Here is a 20,844-nt window from a genome sequence, read left to right on the forward strand (position 1 = left end):
AAATTCTCAAGAAAGTTATAATATCGCATTCATGTACTTGCAGATATTTACATGGCCAGCAACATTTCAAATCCACGAAAAAAAATGAGGAGAAAGAAATGAACGGTTCATCAAAAAATATACAGTTCAATTGTTAGACTGCATGATATATGTGATATGGTTTCTTATGTGAGTAGGATCACATGACGAATACTCATCGTGGTGAAAACATTCTAGACTTTTCATTATTCTTGGTAATTTCAACCTTTGTATTATTATATTGCTAGTTTCGTAAAATCAGATCTCAATGCCAATTATAATTTCGAATGTCGCATTTATTCAACACTCGAATTATTTATTATAAAATAAATAGTTAAAATTTTATAATAATATTCATTATTATATTACATTGATTATTAATTCTACCCAAGTAGAATTTTCCATTGGATAAATTTCCAATGTTTAAATGCATTTAAATATTAGATATATTACTTTTGCTAATTGAACGTACGTACAACTTTAGAAATAACACCGTGTTGTACGCAAAAAATCGTCATTTTATTTTTATTCTTTGCTATAAATACTGGTCTTTCCTTGATAAAATAATTTGTTCATAAATTCTAAGTTTCAAGTACATTAAAATTTTTTAGATTCCTGTCTAATCTTTTTTTTAAGTATTGTACTTCCATTTTTGATATTTTGTGTAAAAAATCAGAGAGAAAAGGAGGTTATAAGTTTTTTTTCTATCATGAATATTTCATGGTTAATTAAGGGAGGTTTTTAATAATCGGGTAATAACTGGCAACGAACTATTATTATTTCGATGTTCAAATACTCTTTGATACATGAGTTTTACAAAAAAATTCCAAACAAAAGATGTCTATTCGTAACTTCAATATACTGAACTGACCTCTATCGATTTAAATATAAAATCGTGAGAAGGGTGTAAACATTATCTTAGAGCATATTTAAATGACAAAAAAGAAAATTTATACTAATTGATTTGCGAACTAGAACTGTGAATGATCATATAAAATAGATTATACGTTCTTTAATTTTTTTGTTTATATCATGAATATAATAGATGTTTATACCATTCATTTTCAATCCCGAAACAATTATAACTATAGGTTCTTGGAATCGCGAATTCTCTCTGATTTAAATTCGCATTATTATTATGTGAAAATATTTTTTGTATATAATATTAATACTTAGTAGCTTTGACTATAGGCCAAACGCATTTCCGGAGAGAAATTCACTTGAGTATTTTTTGTTCTTTAATTATTTGATGGTGGTCAAACGTGATCATGCAAATTCAATTATACAAAAATTTGAAGATTGAATTTATTTTGAAATGAGACTACTTTCCCCTAAATGTAAAATGGGGGAAGACGGTGGATCAGTATGCTTTACAAAGAAAAAAAAAACATTTAATGGTGTTTTCTTTTTCACAAACATTTTTAGTAGTTTTTTTAGCTTAATAAATTCAAAGATTTGTATTTTTGTTATTTTTTTGTATATTAAACTATTTTGTATATTTTAAACTTATAAAAACGCATAACTTATAATTGCAATTCCTTCCTGTACGGTAGCTCTATACTTGCAAATATAACTTGAAAATAATTTTACTAAAAGTAATAATTAAACCTTAAAATTATAAATTAAACTACTTTGTTTGCATTGTATTTGATTTGGAAAAAATATCATTTTAAAGTAGAAACAATACGTTACTTAGTTTTCATTTTCAAACAATTTCAACATTTGGCAGTGAATAAATTTGTTACCATTAAAGTAATAACAAAATCAACATAAGCACTAAATCAACATGGCCAATCGTAAACAATTATGACTTTTTAGCTTACTGGTGTCAATAAATACAACCCATTTTGATTTAGTTATGTTATTTATATAGGTATTAGCAGGGAACTTGTTCATAATATATGTTTCTCTAAGCCCAATCGTTTCCAAAAAAAGATATATTAATAACTAATAAATCAACAAATTTTGGAGATCCTAATAAAAAAGTTCCATTATTGGATAGAAAATTATCAATTCAATCAATCGGAATCAATTACGAATTCACTAATATGAAACCTATACAATATAATTACACATTTTTCCACTAACCTCACACATACACAACCATGCAATATTCAAATCATTGGATAGAGATGGACATATTTTAGTAACAGTACCACAATAGAGAAGTTGCCATTTTTTTGCCACAAATTCATATAGAAATGAAATAATAATTCATCTTAAGTATTATTAATAAAAATAAATTATCCATAAAATAGTTATATTATTTAATAAAAATAACGACTTGTTATTGATAGTGACGTATTTATACCCGTTGAAACCATTTATCATTATTCATGTTATTTTGCATTGATGTGTTGACGTCACTGCCGTTTGAATTTATAGTTTAGAAAAACCATTTTCAATTGTAAAATATATATGAAAAATAAATTAAAAAAATAATTTTTTCTTTAATATTTCTTAGTAGTTTTGAGTAAAATAAAAAAACATGCAACTTCTCTATGATAAATAACTGAATCTCATGCCAGGAACGACATTAAATGTAAAATTAAAAAAAAAAAAAAAAAAAAAAAACGTACTTTTCTTAAGTACAAGTTCCCTATTGTTGAATGTGAATTAAAAATTGAAACGCATGTATACTGTAATATCGGCAAATTAAACTATTTTTGTTAAAAAATTTTTCCACGAAAATGTAACTATCGACCTAGGTTGCCTTCACACGTTTCTAATGCTGGAATATCGTCTTTGTTTTTACCTACCAAAAACCATGAAGGTAGTCATTAGCATTATAGAAATCATAAAAAAATTACTGAAATTCAAAACATTTCCAAATCGCAACCTATTTCTGGAAATATTTCGTATTTTTATAGAGACTCTTCATGTGAATCGATCTTCAAATTGTGATTGATTCAATCCTCGGTTAGCAATAAGTGAAGAAAATAGGTCTTAATTAATTAAATGTTAGTACATTTATATGACCTAGTGGAGTAAAATTTATATTTATAATATAATTTTCGTTTTATTTATTTATATGGACAAACATTTTTTTATATCTTTGAAGAAATGTCATTTTTCAATTTTTTGTTTAAATATTTAACAATATTTTTAATTTTCTGATTAAATACATTTTATTAAAAGGAATGCACAAACATATACTGATGAAAATTAAACTAAACTGTTTGTGTAGCAAATTAAAAATACTTAAAAATTGAAAATTCAATGGAATAGATTTGATATAAAAAATTGCACAAAACTAAACAAAAAATAATATTTGTATAAATGGCAAATAAAAATAAAAATTATTTAGTTAAACTGGCCCACAGTTCATCATCATCTTCACTTTTTTGTTTATTCCAATTTTTACTATTATTTGTTTTTACATCTAGATCAGCTAACAAATCCTTGGTCTCTTTTCTTTTGCTACTGCTACGTTGTTGTTTCGTTGTGGATGATATTTCGGTTGTAGAACCACTTGTTTTTATGGATGATTTTGAAGAACTTGATTTTATACTCTCATTACTGAAAGAGAAACCATACAATGAGGTAAATATAATGGGGACTATCGTCAAAACTGAAAATTTAAACCTTTGGAACAATTTTTGAATAGTTAAAATTTCATAATTTGTAAATTGAAATTATTAACGTGAATGTAAAAAAATATTACAAATAATTTAAAAAATATTTTGTCTTGGGTGAGTTTCAAACGCATGTTTTTTGTATAGTCAGGCAGCGATACCACTCATCAAACAGGCAAATGACAGTCACACGAATTCAGTGCTTTACATAAGCTTTAAAATCAAAAATTTACTATCACACTATTAAGATATTCAGCTAAAAAACTAAAAAATATTATTCAATGATTGTTATATTGCTTCTATCATGTTGAAAATAAATGAACATAACACAGCTGTTTGGGCGACTATTTACGTGCTATTATGGCGCCAAAGTCTGAATTTAAAAGTTCAATACCGTATAACAGTGTCTCTAACATGATGTTTATTTAATCTATGTACCTTTTATATTGTTCGTTATTCCAACCCCATTCTTGCGAACTTTCTTTCGGTGACCATGATGAATATTCTTGTGCTTCTGACGATTGATAACCACCACCTTGATTTTGTCCTAAATCGTTATCATTGTAATTGTATTGGTCAGAATTGTATGATGGATGTGTTGTTGTTGGTGAAGTGTATCCAGCCAAATCTCTCCAGCTTTTTTTGCTTAGATCACCCACCTAAAGTTTCGAGAAAGAAATTAGACTAAATATACGGGAAAAAAAAAATGTACGAAACAACTAAGAGGCTAAACATTATATTGAAACATTAAACGAAAGTAAAGTAGTAACGTAATTAAAAAATTGAAATAAAATCTATTAATGAAAATTCAAATTCAAACATTTGCAAACGCATGGTTTAATCTCAATAGAGTTTACTTCCCGCGATTTTTAATGTCTTGCATCAATAATTTTTGAGACATTCAGTTCAGACAGTTTTTTTTTCATTCATGTCTTAACTTAGTACACTGTACTGATAAGAAGTAATCTCTACAAAAAATAATAAACAGAATGCATTTTATTTTTAAAGGAATGGTTTCTCATAAACAAAACTTGAAAGAAGTTAATCTACATGTGTTTTGGGAAAGTGTTTATTATCGAGAAACAATAAAAGTAAATGAGACACAAGCTTTTCATAAACAAAACTTGTAATAATTAATACAGTTAATTGTTTGAAAAAACTTATTATTTATAAGATCAATTTTGCGTTTAAGAACTCAAAGCCACTTAACGCTAGTAAAATTTCAGCGCGTTATCCCAATTTATTTCTGAATTATCTTAATAATGGGAAAACTGGTCCGATATACGAATATATTTTAATTACATCATTTTCCAAAATATTTGACTGGCCAAATTAATTGAATACTAGATACTAAAAGTACTCGATATAAAAATGTCAAATAAATAATTAAAAATCCATGATTAATCTCTAACTATTGCAGAATCTCAAAATTAACCGACATTTTCAGTCAGTTTCACATAATAATTTTTGTGAATTCAAATAAATACTACCAATTCTAGAAGAATAATTCACATTTATTCATGAAGAAAGATTTTTCATCCTTACTTCTTACAGATATTTTATGCTTTGTCTATGAGAATCCATACCAGTTTATTAGAATTTAAGAAATTACTACATTAGTATAAACAGAAGTCATACCTTTTAAGTAATAAATCCTTACTTTCAATCCCTAATTAATTTTGAGTTATTCGTTACAAGATTGGGCGAAAAGTACACTAATCAAATTATTGTAACACATAAATATTTTGTCTTTAAAATTGTTTAATAATTTTATTATTTTTGCTAGATGAAAAAAACAACAATAAAAATATACAAAGTAATTACCTTTTTTGGTTGAATATACACTTTTAAAAATTAGTTAAAATTTGTAAAAAAATGAGTTATTTTTGTACAAAAAAGAAAAGAAAAAAAGGAAAGTAGGATATTCTAAGAATATCATAAAGTAGAAGTGAAACTTTGGAAAATTTTTAAAACACTGAGCCAAAAAAGTTTCACTTCGAAAAAATAAAATTAAAAAAGACAAATAAAAAATAAAAACACAAAAAATACCTTTTCACTAACAGTAACACTATAATCAGCTACCTTTTGTGTGGCGATTCCACCCAATTTAACTGCATTTTCCGATGCTTTAGATGCTATTTTCGATGCAGACGACGAAAATAAAGACCATCCCTACATTTTTTTAAATTATTATTATAAATGTTTTTGTTATTAACATTCAAAAAAACTTACACTTGCTAGACTTGATAAAGTTGAATCAATTAACTCAGAAGATTGGCTTCTTGGGGGTGCTTCTTTAGTATATCCAAAACCACTATAACGTCCTCCTTGGTTTGGTGGAAGATCACTAATAATAGAAACAACATTTTAAAAATTAAAAATAATCGGAATACTTATAACTTCAGTGATACCAAAAATAATATTGACTTAATTATTAATACATCGCTTAGCTTTAAAAATAATTTCTTTTTAATCTATGCTCGTGAAATAAGAACTTCTTAGAATCACCTAATTAGTCCATTTCCGGCTGCCCGTCCGTTCGTCCGTCCGTCTGTGGGCACGATAACTCAAAAACGAAAAAAGATATCAAGCTGAAATTTGTACAGCGTACTCAGTAGGTAAAAAGTGAGGTCGAGTTCGTAAATGAGCAACATAAGTCAATTGGGTCTTGGTCCCGTAGGACCCGTCTTCTAAACCGTTAGAGATAGAACAAAAGTTAAAATATTAAAAATGTTCCTTATAGTATTTATTATATAGGAATTAATAGTATGTGTAATGTGATAGAGTAGTCAACACTGTCTATGCATGGTATTTCAGTAATTAACTCAGTCAATTGTTTGTTTTCACTTATTTTTCTAATAACTATAAAAACAACCTAAGAAACTAACTAAGTTATTATAGCAAACATAGTGTGTGGTGTCAAATACTATGTCAAATATCTCTATCTAATTAGTAGTTTAAAATGCTTATATCACTTCTTGGCCAATTTTAATTTCATTTTTTGTCATCTCTTTTACGGTACTTTCATATTTTGGTAGCAAATGTAAAAAAAATTTCTTGAATATTCTCTATTCTGTTGAAAATTATATAAAAAACGTACTCTCTTTTTGTGGCATTTTCCATTTGTTTCTTAGCAAAAAATTCTTCTTTTTGGTTTTTAAACTCAGCACCATTGAAATTTTGATAACCACCGTCGGTCTGATATGAATCACCTCCAGAATTACCTTGATAATTACTCGAATAAGAACTGTTACTAGACTTATATTCACTTGTCAGGCCACCAATATAATTTTGTGCTGATGATGTTTTTTCGTTCCAAGGTTTACCTTGTGCTACTGTAGAAATCTAAAAACAATGAATGTCAAAATCAGTAAATGTAATTAATAATGAATTTTTGGATGTTAGTATTAAAAATGTATTACTTTATCCCTATAAAGGGCAGCTGCTTTTGAATTATATCTTTGTTGAATAGGTTTCGTTGGATCCCAATCATCTTGTGTATCGAAAAAGGTTCTAGCTGCTAAATTTCCTCCTACTTTCATCTTTTCTAATTCAATATCTTTCCATTTGTCCATTGTGACTGAGCGTACAAATGATAAATGTACACCTAATCCACGATGTTTCCCCGAACATTCTAAGCAAATCCATATACCATATGTGACAGAAACCCACTGTGGATTCGGAGCTCCACATTCAAAACATTCCTTGAAATAACAGAATAAATGATTAATAACTCACTTGAAGAATAAAATCACTTGTGATTTAAAAAAATAAACTTATAAACATATTACTTTATTTAAATTGGTTTGTTTTAATTCTTGTAAAACACGTCGTGTTCGAGGACTTGCCATATTAATCAATTTAACAGTCCTAAATTTAAAGTTATATTTAACTATCCGAAATTGATTATTTTATTTAAAATTTTTATTGTATTAAAATATTGAATTTTAATTAATTAACAACATTCGTTAAGAACTTATCTGCAGACGTGTACGGATATCTTTAATCTTAAAAACTTGTCATTTGACGTATTTAGGGGATTTAAATATTCAAAGAAGGACATACAAAAACACTAAAGAAAAACAGTAGCACAGATTATTATTTATTACATAAATAGATAGGCAACTCTACTGTACATGAAATGTTATCCAAAAAGCCCCGCGGGAATTAGGTACTATTTGAATTATTTCTATTCAGTTTTTCTTTTTTTTTTTTAATTTTCTTGTATTTATTTGCCTTCTAATAAATAAAAAAGTGAAGTTTTTTAAATAAAATAACAAATATTAATAAAATAATAATTTATTGCAATATTTGAAACAAAATAGCATTTATTTTAATATGAACATTATTAATAACAATGATTAGTTTGATGTAAGTTAAATGGAATGTTAAACCATTTTATTTCGTTATTAGTCAATTATAATCACAAATAAACACTACCTAAATGTAATCAACACGATTAACAAGACCTAAGCGCTAAAATAAACTCAGTACATACCATAAAATAATCGGAAAATAATATAAACACACTTAAAACGACTAAATTACACTAATTAGTTTATTGAACAGGGGCATAATGAAAACGACCAAAATACTTAAATAATGTCACTATTCGCTCCGTGCGTGAGTTTCGTTTCCATGGTAACGATACACTACTTTAATTATAGAATTGTATGGATGCATATATAATTGTATGGATTGCATTTGAGACTTACATTGAAAATTTAATATTATTGTCCTACAAATTTAAATAAATAATTATGATAATTTACATTTGAAAAATAATATTTGTGCAATTTGATTTCTTATTTTCACAATTTTTAATGCATTAAGTTTAATTAATTCGTGTTTTACAATAATTTTAATTTGACATTTCTATAACATTAACATGTAAAGAACTTTAGAAGCAAATTAGTAATAACAGCCCCCTTTAACGAAAAAATTTTTCACTGGAAGCGCTAAAATAATCCACAAAATGTGAATAAAGACAATCAATTGAGAATACACACAATAATTTTAATGACATTCAAACGAATTTTGAAAGAAGTATTGTTTATTTATTTAAAAGTATATAAAATATTGTTTCCAGAACAACCATTGAAATGGATAAATTATTATCAAAACTAATAGATGGCCGTACACGAATATAACGTGTAGAGCCACCTGGAGAAAGGCACCTTCAGAGAACCAAAATAGTAAAAATTTTACAGGGAGTTGCAGATCTGTTTTAAATTAAAAACTATAATCTGTCCTGTGAACAGTTGGATAAAAATGAAAATTTCAATCTTCAATGAAGTGTGAAGTGTATTAAAATTATTTGAATTATATTTTAAAGAAATATAATTCATAATGAATTCCACCATTATTTTTCGTCATATTAAAAATAAAATCGATTATAAACGAGGTATTTTTTATTTTTTTTAAATACACAACATCACCAAAAGATAACCTATAAATTCTGAACATTTTTTTTAGTATGGGGCTGTTATTACTCAGTAAAACCTGATGTAGAACTTAAACCAAAAGCTAGAACTGACACATCTACTACAACAAATCTTAGATTCGCTTACAGAGAATTTTTACCAGATCCAAAATCAGAATGGAGAAATGCTGTTCGAGAAAAATTGGAACGTTCGGACATGATTGAAAGACGAACACATATTGATATTCCTGAATTTTATGTGGGTATGTATGCTAGGGCTGATAATAAAAGTTTAATGGGCTAACTAAATAATCGCATTTAGGTTCAATATTAGCAGTCACCTCGTCGGATGTTCATTCTGTTGGAAAAGTAAATAGATTCGTTGGAATTTGTATACATAGAGAGGGGTGTGGACTTCGTTCAAAATTTATAATACGAAACGTGATTGATAATCAAGTTAGTATTTTTTATTACTCAAATAAATTTTCTTTTGCAAACCAAAGGTCGGGGCTCTATTAATTAGAAGTAGATGGTAAATTCTAATTAAAACTAACTACATCACAAATATTAACTAAAAAATTTGCAATTAGTTGTTCACAGCAGAATTTTTGTAGTTTTTTGTTTCTCTTGATTGTTTGTCGCATGAAAATCTTTCTACACGTTCAATACTATCATAATAGTTGACTACACACTTACCTAATTATCGTTTTAAACAGCGAATACTTACACAGTAAAAATTTCAACTTGTATTTGGAAATAGCCTTTGTTTAATTTTAATATTAAGACGGATTTTTATTCAAGTTTTTATTAAACGACCCAAACAATTTAAAGTTACTTATTATTTTTCAGGGTATTGAAGTAATGTATGAAATGTACGATCCAACTTTACAAAAGATTGAAGTATTACGTTTAGAAAAACGATTAGATGATAAATTATTATACTTAAGAGACGCTTTACCAGAATACAGTACATTTGATGTGAATATGGAACCAGAATATTTGCCTGAAGGTGCTCCCGTACCTATAAATACTACAAAGGTATAACAATTTTCATTAAAATTTAAACTGTTCAGAACATTTCCAAATTTAAACTTATACTTGTTTCATAATGTATGTATACTTGAAGTATCTTCTCCTGCCATCAGTCGAGAAAAATTACACATGCACATTAATAAATATCTTAATTTGTCTCATTTTTATTTTTTATATGTAAATAAAATTTGTCCACTCTATTCGAGCGGTCATTATATTATGGTTCAACATTCATGTATTAACTAGGAAATAATTAATATTTGCAGGTTAAGTTAAAACCCAGACCTTGGCTAGAAAGATGGCAACGTCAAGACTTGAAAGGAGTAGATGGCTTGGAATATGATGATTGTCGTGCTACTCCATGGGAAAAATATGATTTAATGAAACAATATAAAGCAACAATACCAGAGGAAGATCAAAATACAATATTTTCCGAAGTACATTCTCAATTACATCAACTTGAGATTACGAGAAAGAAATTAAAACGGAAACGTACTTTCGTTGTTCCCAAGAAAAAGGCTTGAAATTTGTTAAATGTTTAACTTTTTAATGATAAATTTATACTTATTATTGTGTTTGTAATTAAAATTGTAGATATTTTATCCATTTGTTTAATATTCACTCCTTTTTCCATTATCAATCAGATTTTTCGCAATGGGTATTTTACAATATTTGCATTGCTTATTGCGCAAGTTAACGGTTTTGTTAATTTGAGTGAAGAGACTTTATCTAATTGTTCGTTAGAAAATGTGCGAACTAAAAAAATGGTAGATTTTTTAAAGTGGCTATAAATTTAGCACCCCATACCATCTATCTCTCTCGTACCACAGTAATATACTGTTTGTAAACCGCATTGTTAACCATTTATGTTATATGAAGTAACAAGAGTTCTAATGGACGTTTTTTGTATAAAATAAAGAGGGATTGTATATGTGTATACAAGCAGCAGGTCAGACTCAGCACTTACAATATCAATCACACAGTAACACATAACCATAACACACAGTACACATTCCTTTTTAGTTTTATACATGAGAGCGGCCATAAAAACTCTTCTTCCTTCATATATTCTATATGGCTAACGTGAAAGGCTTACAATCGGTAAATAAATTACCTACGAACATACTCATTCGCTCGATTCGAGCGATGTAAATTCACCTTAAACGCAATTAATAAACGAGTTCGAGACTATCGATATATTTTCCAACGAGTTTATGAGATTAGTGTTGAAGATTTTTCAATCATTAATCATAATTTTATACAGTGCATGTGACAGATCTGTTTCTCTTAATCTAATTTCGTTTCGCAAGTTACCTGTAATGTTGAATTCACGCAGCACACAAGATGCGGCAAGCGAACTGCCGAATGGAATTATTGATTGGAGAAGTATGGATCTCTATTCCTGAATTTCATGTGGCTACTCAAAAAGTGTCCACGAAATAGTATTAAGAACTGTACTGTATATATGTATATTGTATTTATCTGCAACTGCACCGCCATTGTAATTATAAGGCTGTTTAAAAAGTCACATTTCGTTACACAGAAGGTATATATACTCCCTACCTCTACCCTCCACACAATAGATAAAAAATTTGAAAAATACTTCTATTGTGCAATTGCTCTGCAAAATAGTTAACAGTTTCGACAGTTTGTTGCATGGACACTATGCAAGGACACTCAACTACATATAACCAAATACATGTCAAAAAGATGGCAGTTGTGTTCCTTTTGCACCGTGATAGAGGCGAAGAGTTCGGTGCAAAAGAAACACCGGCGACGCAGTAATTTCTGCGATTTCGTTACAAATTTTGTCAATTCTTGGTTTGTTGCTACACAAGAGAACTAACTCAGAAGTTGTTCAGCCAGAGATATGTTTTGATCACCAAACAATCACAGTTAAAATTTACAACTAAAATTTAATAAGTAAATACTTGAAGCACTGTTATTTTTTCAGTAACTACATTTGTGCTAATGTTGCAGTCATTATATTTATAATTTCCATAAGAAGTACACTTTAATTTGCCTTTCTTCACTTTGAAAACGCTTTAAAATGTAACTTAAGAAAAAAATGTATGCCTTGTGCTATTCTATGATTATGAACGCCACCACTACCCTAAACTCTACAGATATTGCAGAACGTATCCCAATGTTTATGTCAAGTTTTTCTTGAAGTTTTTTATTAATTAAAATTAATAAATTGAATTATACATTATTAGGCTAAAATATTTAAGTACAAATTTAAATTAGAAAAACCATATATTATCATAATTTAATTAGTAAAACTATTAAAGTGATATAATAATTATTGTTTATTACGCTTAACTTACATGTTTGTTACTACATCTAAAAAAACTGTTTTTTAAAATGAACTTGCAATCAGAAAATCTGCCGTATTGGAAAAGTATATGGTTAACATGCTCTGGCGTTCAACAAACCACAGCTCGAGATGCTGTGAAAAAAGATTTGAACGATTGGAAAGATTTTTTTCTAGTTGGATTACATCAATTTAAAAGTCAACAAAGTGAAGATAACCATAACATAAAAAAAAAGCCAAATATCAATGAAAAATTGTGGGATTTCGTAAAACGATTAAGCTCTTTTCTCGATGTGACCACAGATCTTGCTTGGTCAATAATCACACAATATTTATTATGCGAATTTCATGGAACACCGACCACACTACAAAATTTAACTTTAACATATGATACCTCCAGTAAATTATTACGCGATATTTGGTATTTTTATACATCAGAACGTATGTTCTATTTAAAAACCCTAAAATTTATTTTGGAGTATCACACAGATATTAACCATCCATATCGTCAAGAGTTTGCGGAATTTATCGAAGATTGTAATTTAACTGTGTTCAGAGAATCTTTAATATCACAGTTAAAATTGTTAATATCTGTTAATATTAATTCAAGTGATGATATGAACGCAGAAATGCATTTTTTATGGATTAAACGAAATTTACAGGAACAAATTGAAATATTACAGTGTATCAGTTTAACCCATAAAACGAATAATATTACTCCAGAGGAATTTATTTCTTTGTTAGAATTATTTAGTTGTCATCGATTTGGAACACAACCAATTTATTTTAATGAGGCTGCCCTGATACCACAACATTTACAAAGACGTTTAACTGACTGTGAAATTGCATTACTTCTTTGCATATTAGATAGCACTTTAGTGAAGTAAGTATTTTATTATACCTTATAAGTAGTAAAGTCATTAAATGTAAATTTAAGGCAGCTTCTAAACTTCACGACCTAAAGATGGGAAAATCATTTAAACTCATTTAATCGTTACTCTAAATGTGACTTAAAAATAAGCTCTGAATGACCCCCATTGCTTCATCCTGTTATGTTTTCATGAAATTTGGCGTTATTTAATTAAAAAGGGTAACAAAAAAAGAATAGATCCATATTAATACTGCCCAATAACTCAACCCGAGGCAAGCTTAATACACGATTGTCAGACGAAGTTCATAAAAAAGTCGTTTTTGCGACTTAATTAGTTTTTCAGTTTACCGAAGATTCATAAAATACTAATTTTATTTTACACCATTTAAAATTTTTATACATTTTATTAAATGCTTTATTTGAATTGAAATTTTCAGAAAAAATGTGGAAAAGTGGGATACACCAATTAAAAAGGATGTAGATAATTGGATAACTCGTTTATCTAACGAATTTGGTGATGACTTATCATCGATTGTTTTATCGTGGATGTTAATTCGATTTAATATCAAATTCAAGCCAAATAAGGATATTGTAACGGCAACACTCAAACAATTGCGAGTACTTGTCACAAGCACTACATTCAAGGTTTGTTTAGTCATTATGAAAAAAGAAATGCCTTTGGAATAATTATTTCTTTAAATTTAGGATAAATCCCAAGCATCGATAATCTTTCGTAAAAGTGTTTACAATTTATTACATTTGATAAGAAATCGAGAAAGCGAAGAAGGCAACGAACAAGTGTATACGCAGTGTTTATCACAAGTTTTAAAGGATTCTGAAACAGCTGAACATTATTGGAAAGAACAAGATGAACAAATGTCGATACCGAGAGAAAAATGGTTTTTTCCAACTGATTTTAATAGTTACAGTTTGGTTGCCAATGGGTTAGCCCTAGCTGATAATAATAGTTATAATAAGGTATTTAATATGTAAATATCAGAATTCTATGCTTGAATTCACGCATTCCGTCTATTGACCAAACTGAACAAGTAACCGGGGCCCAACAATCCTTGATTCTACATTCTTCATATTAAATGTTTTTCTTCTTTTGATGCAAAGAATCTATTTCAGAAGTGTGTTAGACTATTTTTTAATTACTCTTTATGATTCACTTATCAGATTTTTTGATATCATATTACAGTCATAGGCTGTTTTTTTGTTAGTAACTGAACATCCTGTAATATGATTAAATTTTGAAATCGCTGTCGGGTTTAAATGTACGAAATAATTTTTTTAATTTGTTTTGTAAATAATTATAATATCATTTTTAGGTACTCGAAGAAACACACAAAATGCCTGGCATTTGCATTCCATTTTCACAAAGTGTAGCTAAATGTTTAGTTCGCAAGAATAATATTTATTATTTTCGCACTAACTATTGCGTAATAAATAAACAGAGCATTCCCGAAGGAAGTGTTTGTATTCTTGAACCAGAACACAATCCAAAAACAGTTCATGTACAATGTGAATCAAATTATTGGGTTGTATTTTCACATTTATTGTCGATGTGTATAAAATCAGTACGAGGTGGTGGAAAATCACATTTCAAAGAAGTGGAAAATGGGCTACAGTTTTGGCTAACAATTTTAAATAATATTAAATCAAAAAATCAATTAACAAATGATCTAGTTAAGCCGTTAAATAATACTTTTGAGTTATTTAATGAATTATTACTAAAACGTAATACAAATACAAAAGTTTATGCTTTGATAATAGAAATTATGGCTGCTTTGCATAAAATATCAGTTACTGATGACATTTGTGAAAGATTACGTCAATATAGTTTTTTTCCTGTATTAGTTGATAGTTACTTACCGTTTGAACAACTTGTTAAACCCACAAATTTCATCCAGGGTCGAATTTTTGAATTAATTTTAGATTACGAAATTATTCACAACAAATATTATTTATTGGAAGCTTATTTAAAATTTCTTCGAGTTAGATTTGAGGTAAGCTATAAGATTCAACAATTTTTTAACTCTAGAAATTTTGAATAATAAAGCAATAATACAAAATTTTTTAAAGTATGCAGCAAATGATTCAAAGAAATACTTTGTAATTTTTGCAAGCTTTAAGTAATGAAAGTAAATATAATAGTTTCATTCAATAATTTTATATTCTTTCAGAAAAATAAAGGAGATTTTGATGCTTTCGAAATACCAGGAATAATATTTATTTTACAAGATATTTTACCAAAGTTTTCTGATTGGAGATTCGATATTAGTTCCCCTGAACAAACAATTTTATACAATAGTATTTCGCTATTGTTTGATATTTTGCGAGAATCCTCTGGTAACAAAAATAATAATTTTCAAATTTTACAAAAAATATGTATTTTCGATTTATTGCACATTACAAATGGCAAAGTGATTTTAAACATAGTGGCACGTGGAAATCGTTATTTAGAATTAATTATGCAATCAGAAACAAATTGGGTATCCGGCGAAGTTATACAATATTTGCATATTGTTCAAATGTCGTTAACGATTTTAATGTTACTTTTCCAAAAGAAATCTTTGATTACCAGCAGAGAGAATGACATGCCATTAGAAGTTCTTATGTTCACACAACCAAAGGAGGAAGATACATTACAAATTATTCGAAATATTGCCAGCTACATGGATCACATATTTCATAAACAATTACCAGTGCTTTCTTGTCGAATTCTTCGAAAATTTGCATTGAAAATACAAATTTCTTTACATGGATGTTTTGATATGGATTCCGATCAAATTCGACATGTTTTTATTCATCGATTACGTAATAAAGAAGAATCAAATGATTTAAAAATTGCCATATTAGATTTTATAATTGCATGTGTTAAAAAACAACCGGGATTGACACAAACATTCTTCTCAAAATCATCATTGGAAGAAAATAATAAAACTGATGAAGAGAGCTTATTAAGTTTAATGGAGGAATTTCTCGATTTAATGTCATCAGAAACGGAATTTTTAGGTGATCCAACATTACGATCTATGATGAGTCTGTTTCATGAATTATGGAAGAATCAAAAACAAGTTGTTGTATCTGTAATGCGAAACAGTGATAAATTTTGGGATAAATTATGTAGTCCGTTAAAATTTAAAATTATTACTAGTTTAATAAAATCATACTCACAAATTTTTAATATTATCAGTATTGAATTATACATGACCATATATGAAACTGATGCAAATTTAAAAGCAGTAGTTAAAAATATTTTAAATCCTAATGAAATTTATTTCGAACGATGGATTAATTATATTTTTAAAGAAAATATTTCATCAAAAATTCGAAATAATTCGCAAGATGTTGAAAATAACTGTCCACATTGGCTATCGTTATTACAATCGTGGAAAGATTTTATGAATATTATAATAAATCGATATCCAAATTTTATGGAACCTAAAGCAAAATCTATGATGGGACATGCTTGTTTAAAGGCACTTGTGGATCAAATCAATATTATGGAAGATAGTCGTGTAATTACCGTGTTATCTGAACTTTATATACTGATGTTAGGTGCTTGGAGGGAAAGTATTTTCGATAATCGTACAAAAACAATTCGGTATCTCGCCAAAATCGTATTATTAACACATAATTCACATCGAGCTTGGCATAGACGTATTCGATCCGCTGTATTGTCAATTACAGTGTGCATGACACGTTTGTTAAAAGATGAAATTAAATTAAATGAGGATTATGCCATAAAAATATTTAATTCATCTTGTAAATTAGCATGCGATGAATTGAATTCATTAGAGACATATCATCGATCGCCTTCAACTACAATGGAAGTTGAAAAAAAAGAATTGGATACCGAATTATCAACTCAACAAGAATCAATTTTAAAAATTAATTTATTAAATGAAATTTTAATTGTATGTCACGATATGACTGATTTGTATCGCAGTTGCGTACACATGAAACTGTGTTTACGTCTAGTTCAGTGTTTAGAGTCGATTGTGCAAATTAAACATCTTCGACCTATTACGTTAACAATTTTAGATTGTGTTATGCATTTAGTTAAAACACGATATGCAGATGAATTTTTAAGTTGTGAGTTGAGTTTGAAATTATGGTTGAAAGTTTTACCACCGAAAGAGTTAATGCTCAAAAATCGTGATCCTTTTAATGAGGTAAGAAACTATAGATAAAATAAATTCTTATATAAAACAATCGGCAAGTAAATGGGGTAGCTACATGGTGATATCATTTGGTGCATATTCACTAGCCCCCTGAAACATTGCACTAATAAAATTACTTAGTCCAGGGCTACACGATGGGTTATGATATCATTTTCTTAGATAAGACAAAGATACTAATCACAAATGAAATTTTTATGTTTTTTCCCATTTTACTGACTTGGCCGATATTTTATCTACACGGTTAAAATATACGAGGAAAGACAAAATTGTTCTTTTTTTTCTATACCTACCATTCATATATGTAATATGCAAGGTATACTAAGTTTAGTCCTAAGTTTGTAGATTCCTATGAACAAGATATCAAGCTGAAATTTTTACAGCGTACTCAGGACGTAAAAAGTGAGGTCAAGTTCGTAAATGAGCAACATAGGTCAATTGGGTCTTGACCTATGGGTCTGTAGGACCCATCTTATAAACCGTTAGAGATAGAACAAAATTTTAAATATAAAAAATCTTCCTTATTAAAAAATAAACAACTTTTGTTTGAAACATTTTTTCGTAAACATCACTGTTTACCCGTGAGGGCGCAAATTAGGGGTAAATTGTATAGTATTTATTATTTGGAGATATCAGTTACGTATACGTGGCATGTATGTATGTGTAATGTGATAGAGTAATCAACACTGTCTATGCATGGTATTTCAACAATTAACTCAGTCAATTGTTTGTTTTCACTTGTTTTTAATTGATTATAGTACGGGAGGCGATAGTTTAAAAAACCCAAATTATATTATTTAATTACCTAAGAAAAGAAGATACATATCACAAATGAAATTTTTATGTTTTTTTTCCATTTTACTGACTTTTTTTTTTTTTAATTTTGGCATTTTATTAGCACGGTTAAAATATACAAAGAAATACAAAGTTTTTTCTTTTTTTTTTTTTTTTGGATTAATAATAAAGCAGGTGATGTTATAAGATTGACCTTCCCCCATCTGATAACCAGATTAAACATATTTTTAATGCATTTTTCACACTAAGTTAAGCTATCTATTTTGAAAGAAAGAAATGTACCTAACCATTTAATACGAGTATATTTGAACACACTATCCAAATAAAAATTTTTTATGATTAATCATTTTCAATTTGCAGACTTTGTGGACAACCGATGAATGGTGCCCATTATATCAGAGAGTAATTTTAATAGTAGGGCTATTATTACGTAAACTTCAAAGTCGATTTTTAGAAGATGCATTGTTATTTGTTGTGATTCATGAGGGCTATTTGATTGAATGTTTATCACTTATTCGTCAAAGTATCGATCTAAATGCATTGAATGTTGTTGAATCTACAGTTACCTTTATATGTGAAATAATGCAATTTCAAAAACAATGGAAACCTTATCATGCCGAATCATATATTCAAATTATTGTAAGTAAGCTGACTTATATTAAATGTATATCGATTTATGATTTTCTATATAAAATTTTAGAAAGCATTGACAACTGGTTTATACTGTACAATTGCATTATTATTACGACCAAATCATATTCAAAGTTATAAATATCATGATAACACATCGAATGCTGATGATCCAATATCACAAACACGAATTATTGATATTTTAAATAAGTATGTTTGTTAATTAGATTTTTAGAAATAGAAAATGGAATTACTTCTAATTTTTAGCTTACTATTTATCATTAATTTTGAATTCGATACCTTAATTCGTATATCAGCCAACTCCATATGCGTAAATTTTCCAGATGACACTAAAAACTATCATATTCTATTTTCAATCTTTTTTGACAACTTTTTGGAGTTAGACTATGTAAATATCCAATACATGTGGAGGTGCCCGTTTTTAGTACAGCGATTTCGTCTAAAAACTAATAAAATCATTATAAAATTGTGTATAGCCAGTTTGCTCATTAAAAGTATCGAATGCAAAAATATGATAAAATATATGATAATTTTAAAACCCCCTCTTTAACGTACGTTTTTTCAACGATTTTAGAATTATAATGCTGTTAGACGTCAATTTTAATGCCTGATAGAGGTTTTTTAACACTAACGGACGTGTGTTTAAAACAACGTAGATTAGGGTAGTTTTAGAAATAATTCCATCGTTAAGGATTATAAACTTTATAAAATTCATTTATTTTGAAATAAATTTATTTTCATTGTAGATTAGTTGATCTTGTCACCAAAATTACACAAGTTTTGTTAAAACAATCTCCACCATTAATGACATTACTTTGCAATCACAGTTCATTTATGGAACCAAGTTCAATCATATTAGACTTGGAATTCAATTTACCAAATTTAAGAAATGATGATGATGTAGAATTAAGTTTTGGTACAATAATGGCCGCAATTAATTTACTTTCTCGAGCACTACAACAGGTTTGTTTTGCAAATTATTCTTTTTGTAGCTTTAGTTTTACAAATATTTATTTTTCAGATATATATCGATGAGTCAAAAAATGAGAATACTGGAATAATGTCACGTAGTCAATTAAGCCCCAGAAAACGTTTGGGCCCTTCAATTACAAGTAATAGTACGAAAATTAATTCAAACTCTGATTTTACGGATTTGTATCCATCATCACCGTCAGTGAACATAAGTAACACATCGTGGTTCCGACATTTAGATAAAAATAAATCGATACGGGCGTTGGAAGTTATGTTAAGTCTGCTCGCGTCACAAACTCTAATTTATTTATTTGATAAGCAAGAACCACGAAAGAATCGACAACTTATATGCAGAGAAATTAGCTCTGAACTTGGTGTATTTCATGAATATGTTAAACTCATTTCTCGTGGATGGTCCTCTCGTGGTTTCGAAGATTATTCAGTTATACCACGAATAAAACTTGGATGCAGTCCAATACATGAAAAAGTCACTATTGAACCTAGGGATTTGAGCTTACAATATTATGAAGAAGAATTTAATCCGTATACGCTAGAGAAGACAATGTTTTCTGATTTGAGAAAACAAATTGTTGATGTTTATTTGAAAAATTCACGAGAATTAATTGGTTCACAATCAGATGGTGATCCTATTGTTATTTTAAGTAAAGTTAAGTTTGATTTTCCTGATTATTTTATTTTTATTTCGAACTTATTTGTATCAATTTGTAAACGCGAAGAATACTAAACACATTTTATACGATTTTTTGATAAAATAAACTAATTGAGTTTTATAAGATTTGTTGTGTCTCAATAAAATTTTTTTTACCTACCCTGCTCGTATTCTTAAATAAGTTTTGTTTTCAATAACATATAAGATGAAAGTTCGCGTGTATTGAGTTAACGATTAAGTTATTAATTTTTTAGATATCGTGTAAAACCCTGCACAAAAAGTCTGAAGATGCTCCGAAAAATATTCATCTAATTGTTAAGTGATTTAGATTTGTATG

General features: G+C 28.1%; 3 protein-coding genes across 3 annotated transcripts; 2 read left to right on the forward strand and 1 right to left on the reverse strand.

Annotated features, from left to right (window-relative positions):
• Nucleotides 1-3,275: 3,275 nt before the first annotated feature.
• On the reverse strand, nucleotides 3,276-7,582 carry LOC123295142 (ADP-ribosylation factor GTPase-activating protein 1). The gene is made up of 7 exons (XM_044876373.1): nucleotides 7,385-7,582; nucleotides 7,016-7,297; nucleotides 6,694-6,938; nucleotides 5,826-5,940; nucleotides 5,643-5,765; nucleotides 4,032-4,252; nucleotides 3,276-3,537 (listed from the first exon to the last, which is right to left on the reverse strand). The coding sequence occupies exons 1-7, from the start codon at nucleotides 7,442-7,444 to the stop codon at nucleotides 3,318-3,320; spliced, it is 1,266 nt and encodes a 421-aa protein (XP_044732308.1). The 5' UTR covers nucleotides 7,445-7,582; the 3' UTR covers nucleotides 3,276-3,317.
• A 1,259-nt stretch (nucleotides 7,583-8,841) lies between these two features.
• On the forward strand, nucleotides 8,842-10,610 carry LOC123295555 (39S ribosomal protein L19, mitochondrial). The gene is made up of 5 exons (XM_044876944.1): nucleotides 8,842-8,997; nucleotides 9,069-9,278; nucleotides 9,338-9,471; nucleotides 9,865-10,053; nucleotides 10,314-10,610. The coding sequence occupies exons 1-5, from the start codon at nucleotides 8,943-8,945 to the stop codon at nucleotides 10,569-10,571; spliced, it is 846 nt and encodes a 281-aa protein (XP_044732879.1). The 5' UTR covers nucleotides 8,842-8,942; the 3' UTR covers nucleotides 10,572-10,610.
• A 1,801-nt stretch (nucleotides 10,611-12,411) lies between these two features.
• LOC123296146 (nucleoporin Nup188) lies at nucleotides 12,412-20,633 on the forward strand. Its single transcript, XM_044877608.1, has 10 exons — nucleotides 12,412-13,244; nucleotides 13,670-13,877; nucleotides 13,938-14,210; nucleotides 14,564-15,241; nucleotides 15,419-16,331; nucleotides 16,416-17,413; nucleotides 18,575-18,853; nucleotides 18,915-19,054; nucleotides 19,612-19,828; nucleotides 19,887-20,633. Exons 1-10 carry the CDS (start codon nucleotides 12,412-12,414, stop codon nucleotides 20,580-20,582), a joined length of 5,235 nt encoding a protein of 1,744 aa, XP_044733543.1. The 3' UTR covers nucleotides 20,583-20,633.
• The last annotated feature ends 211 nt before the right edge of the window (nucleotides 20,634-20,844 follow it).

The sequence above is a fragment of the Chrysoperla carnea genome, chromosome 3 (genome assembly GCF_905475395.1).
Source record: "Chrysoperla carnea chromosome 3, inChrCarn1.1, whole genome shotgun sequence".
Lineage (NCBI taxonomy): Eukaryota > Metazoa > Arthropoda > Insecta > Neuroptera > Chrysopidae > Chrysoperla > Chrysoperla carnea.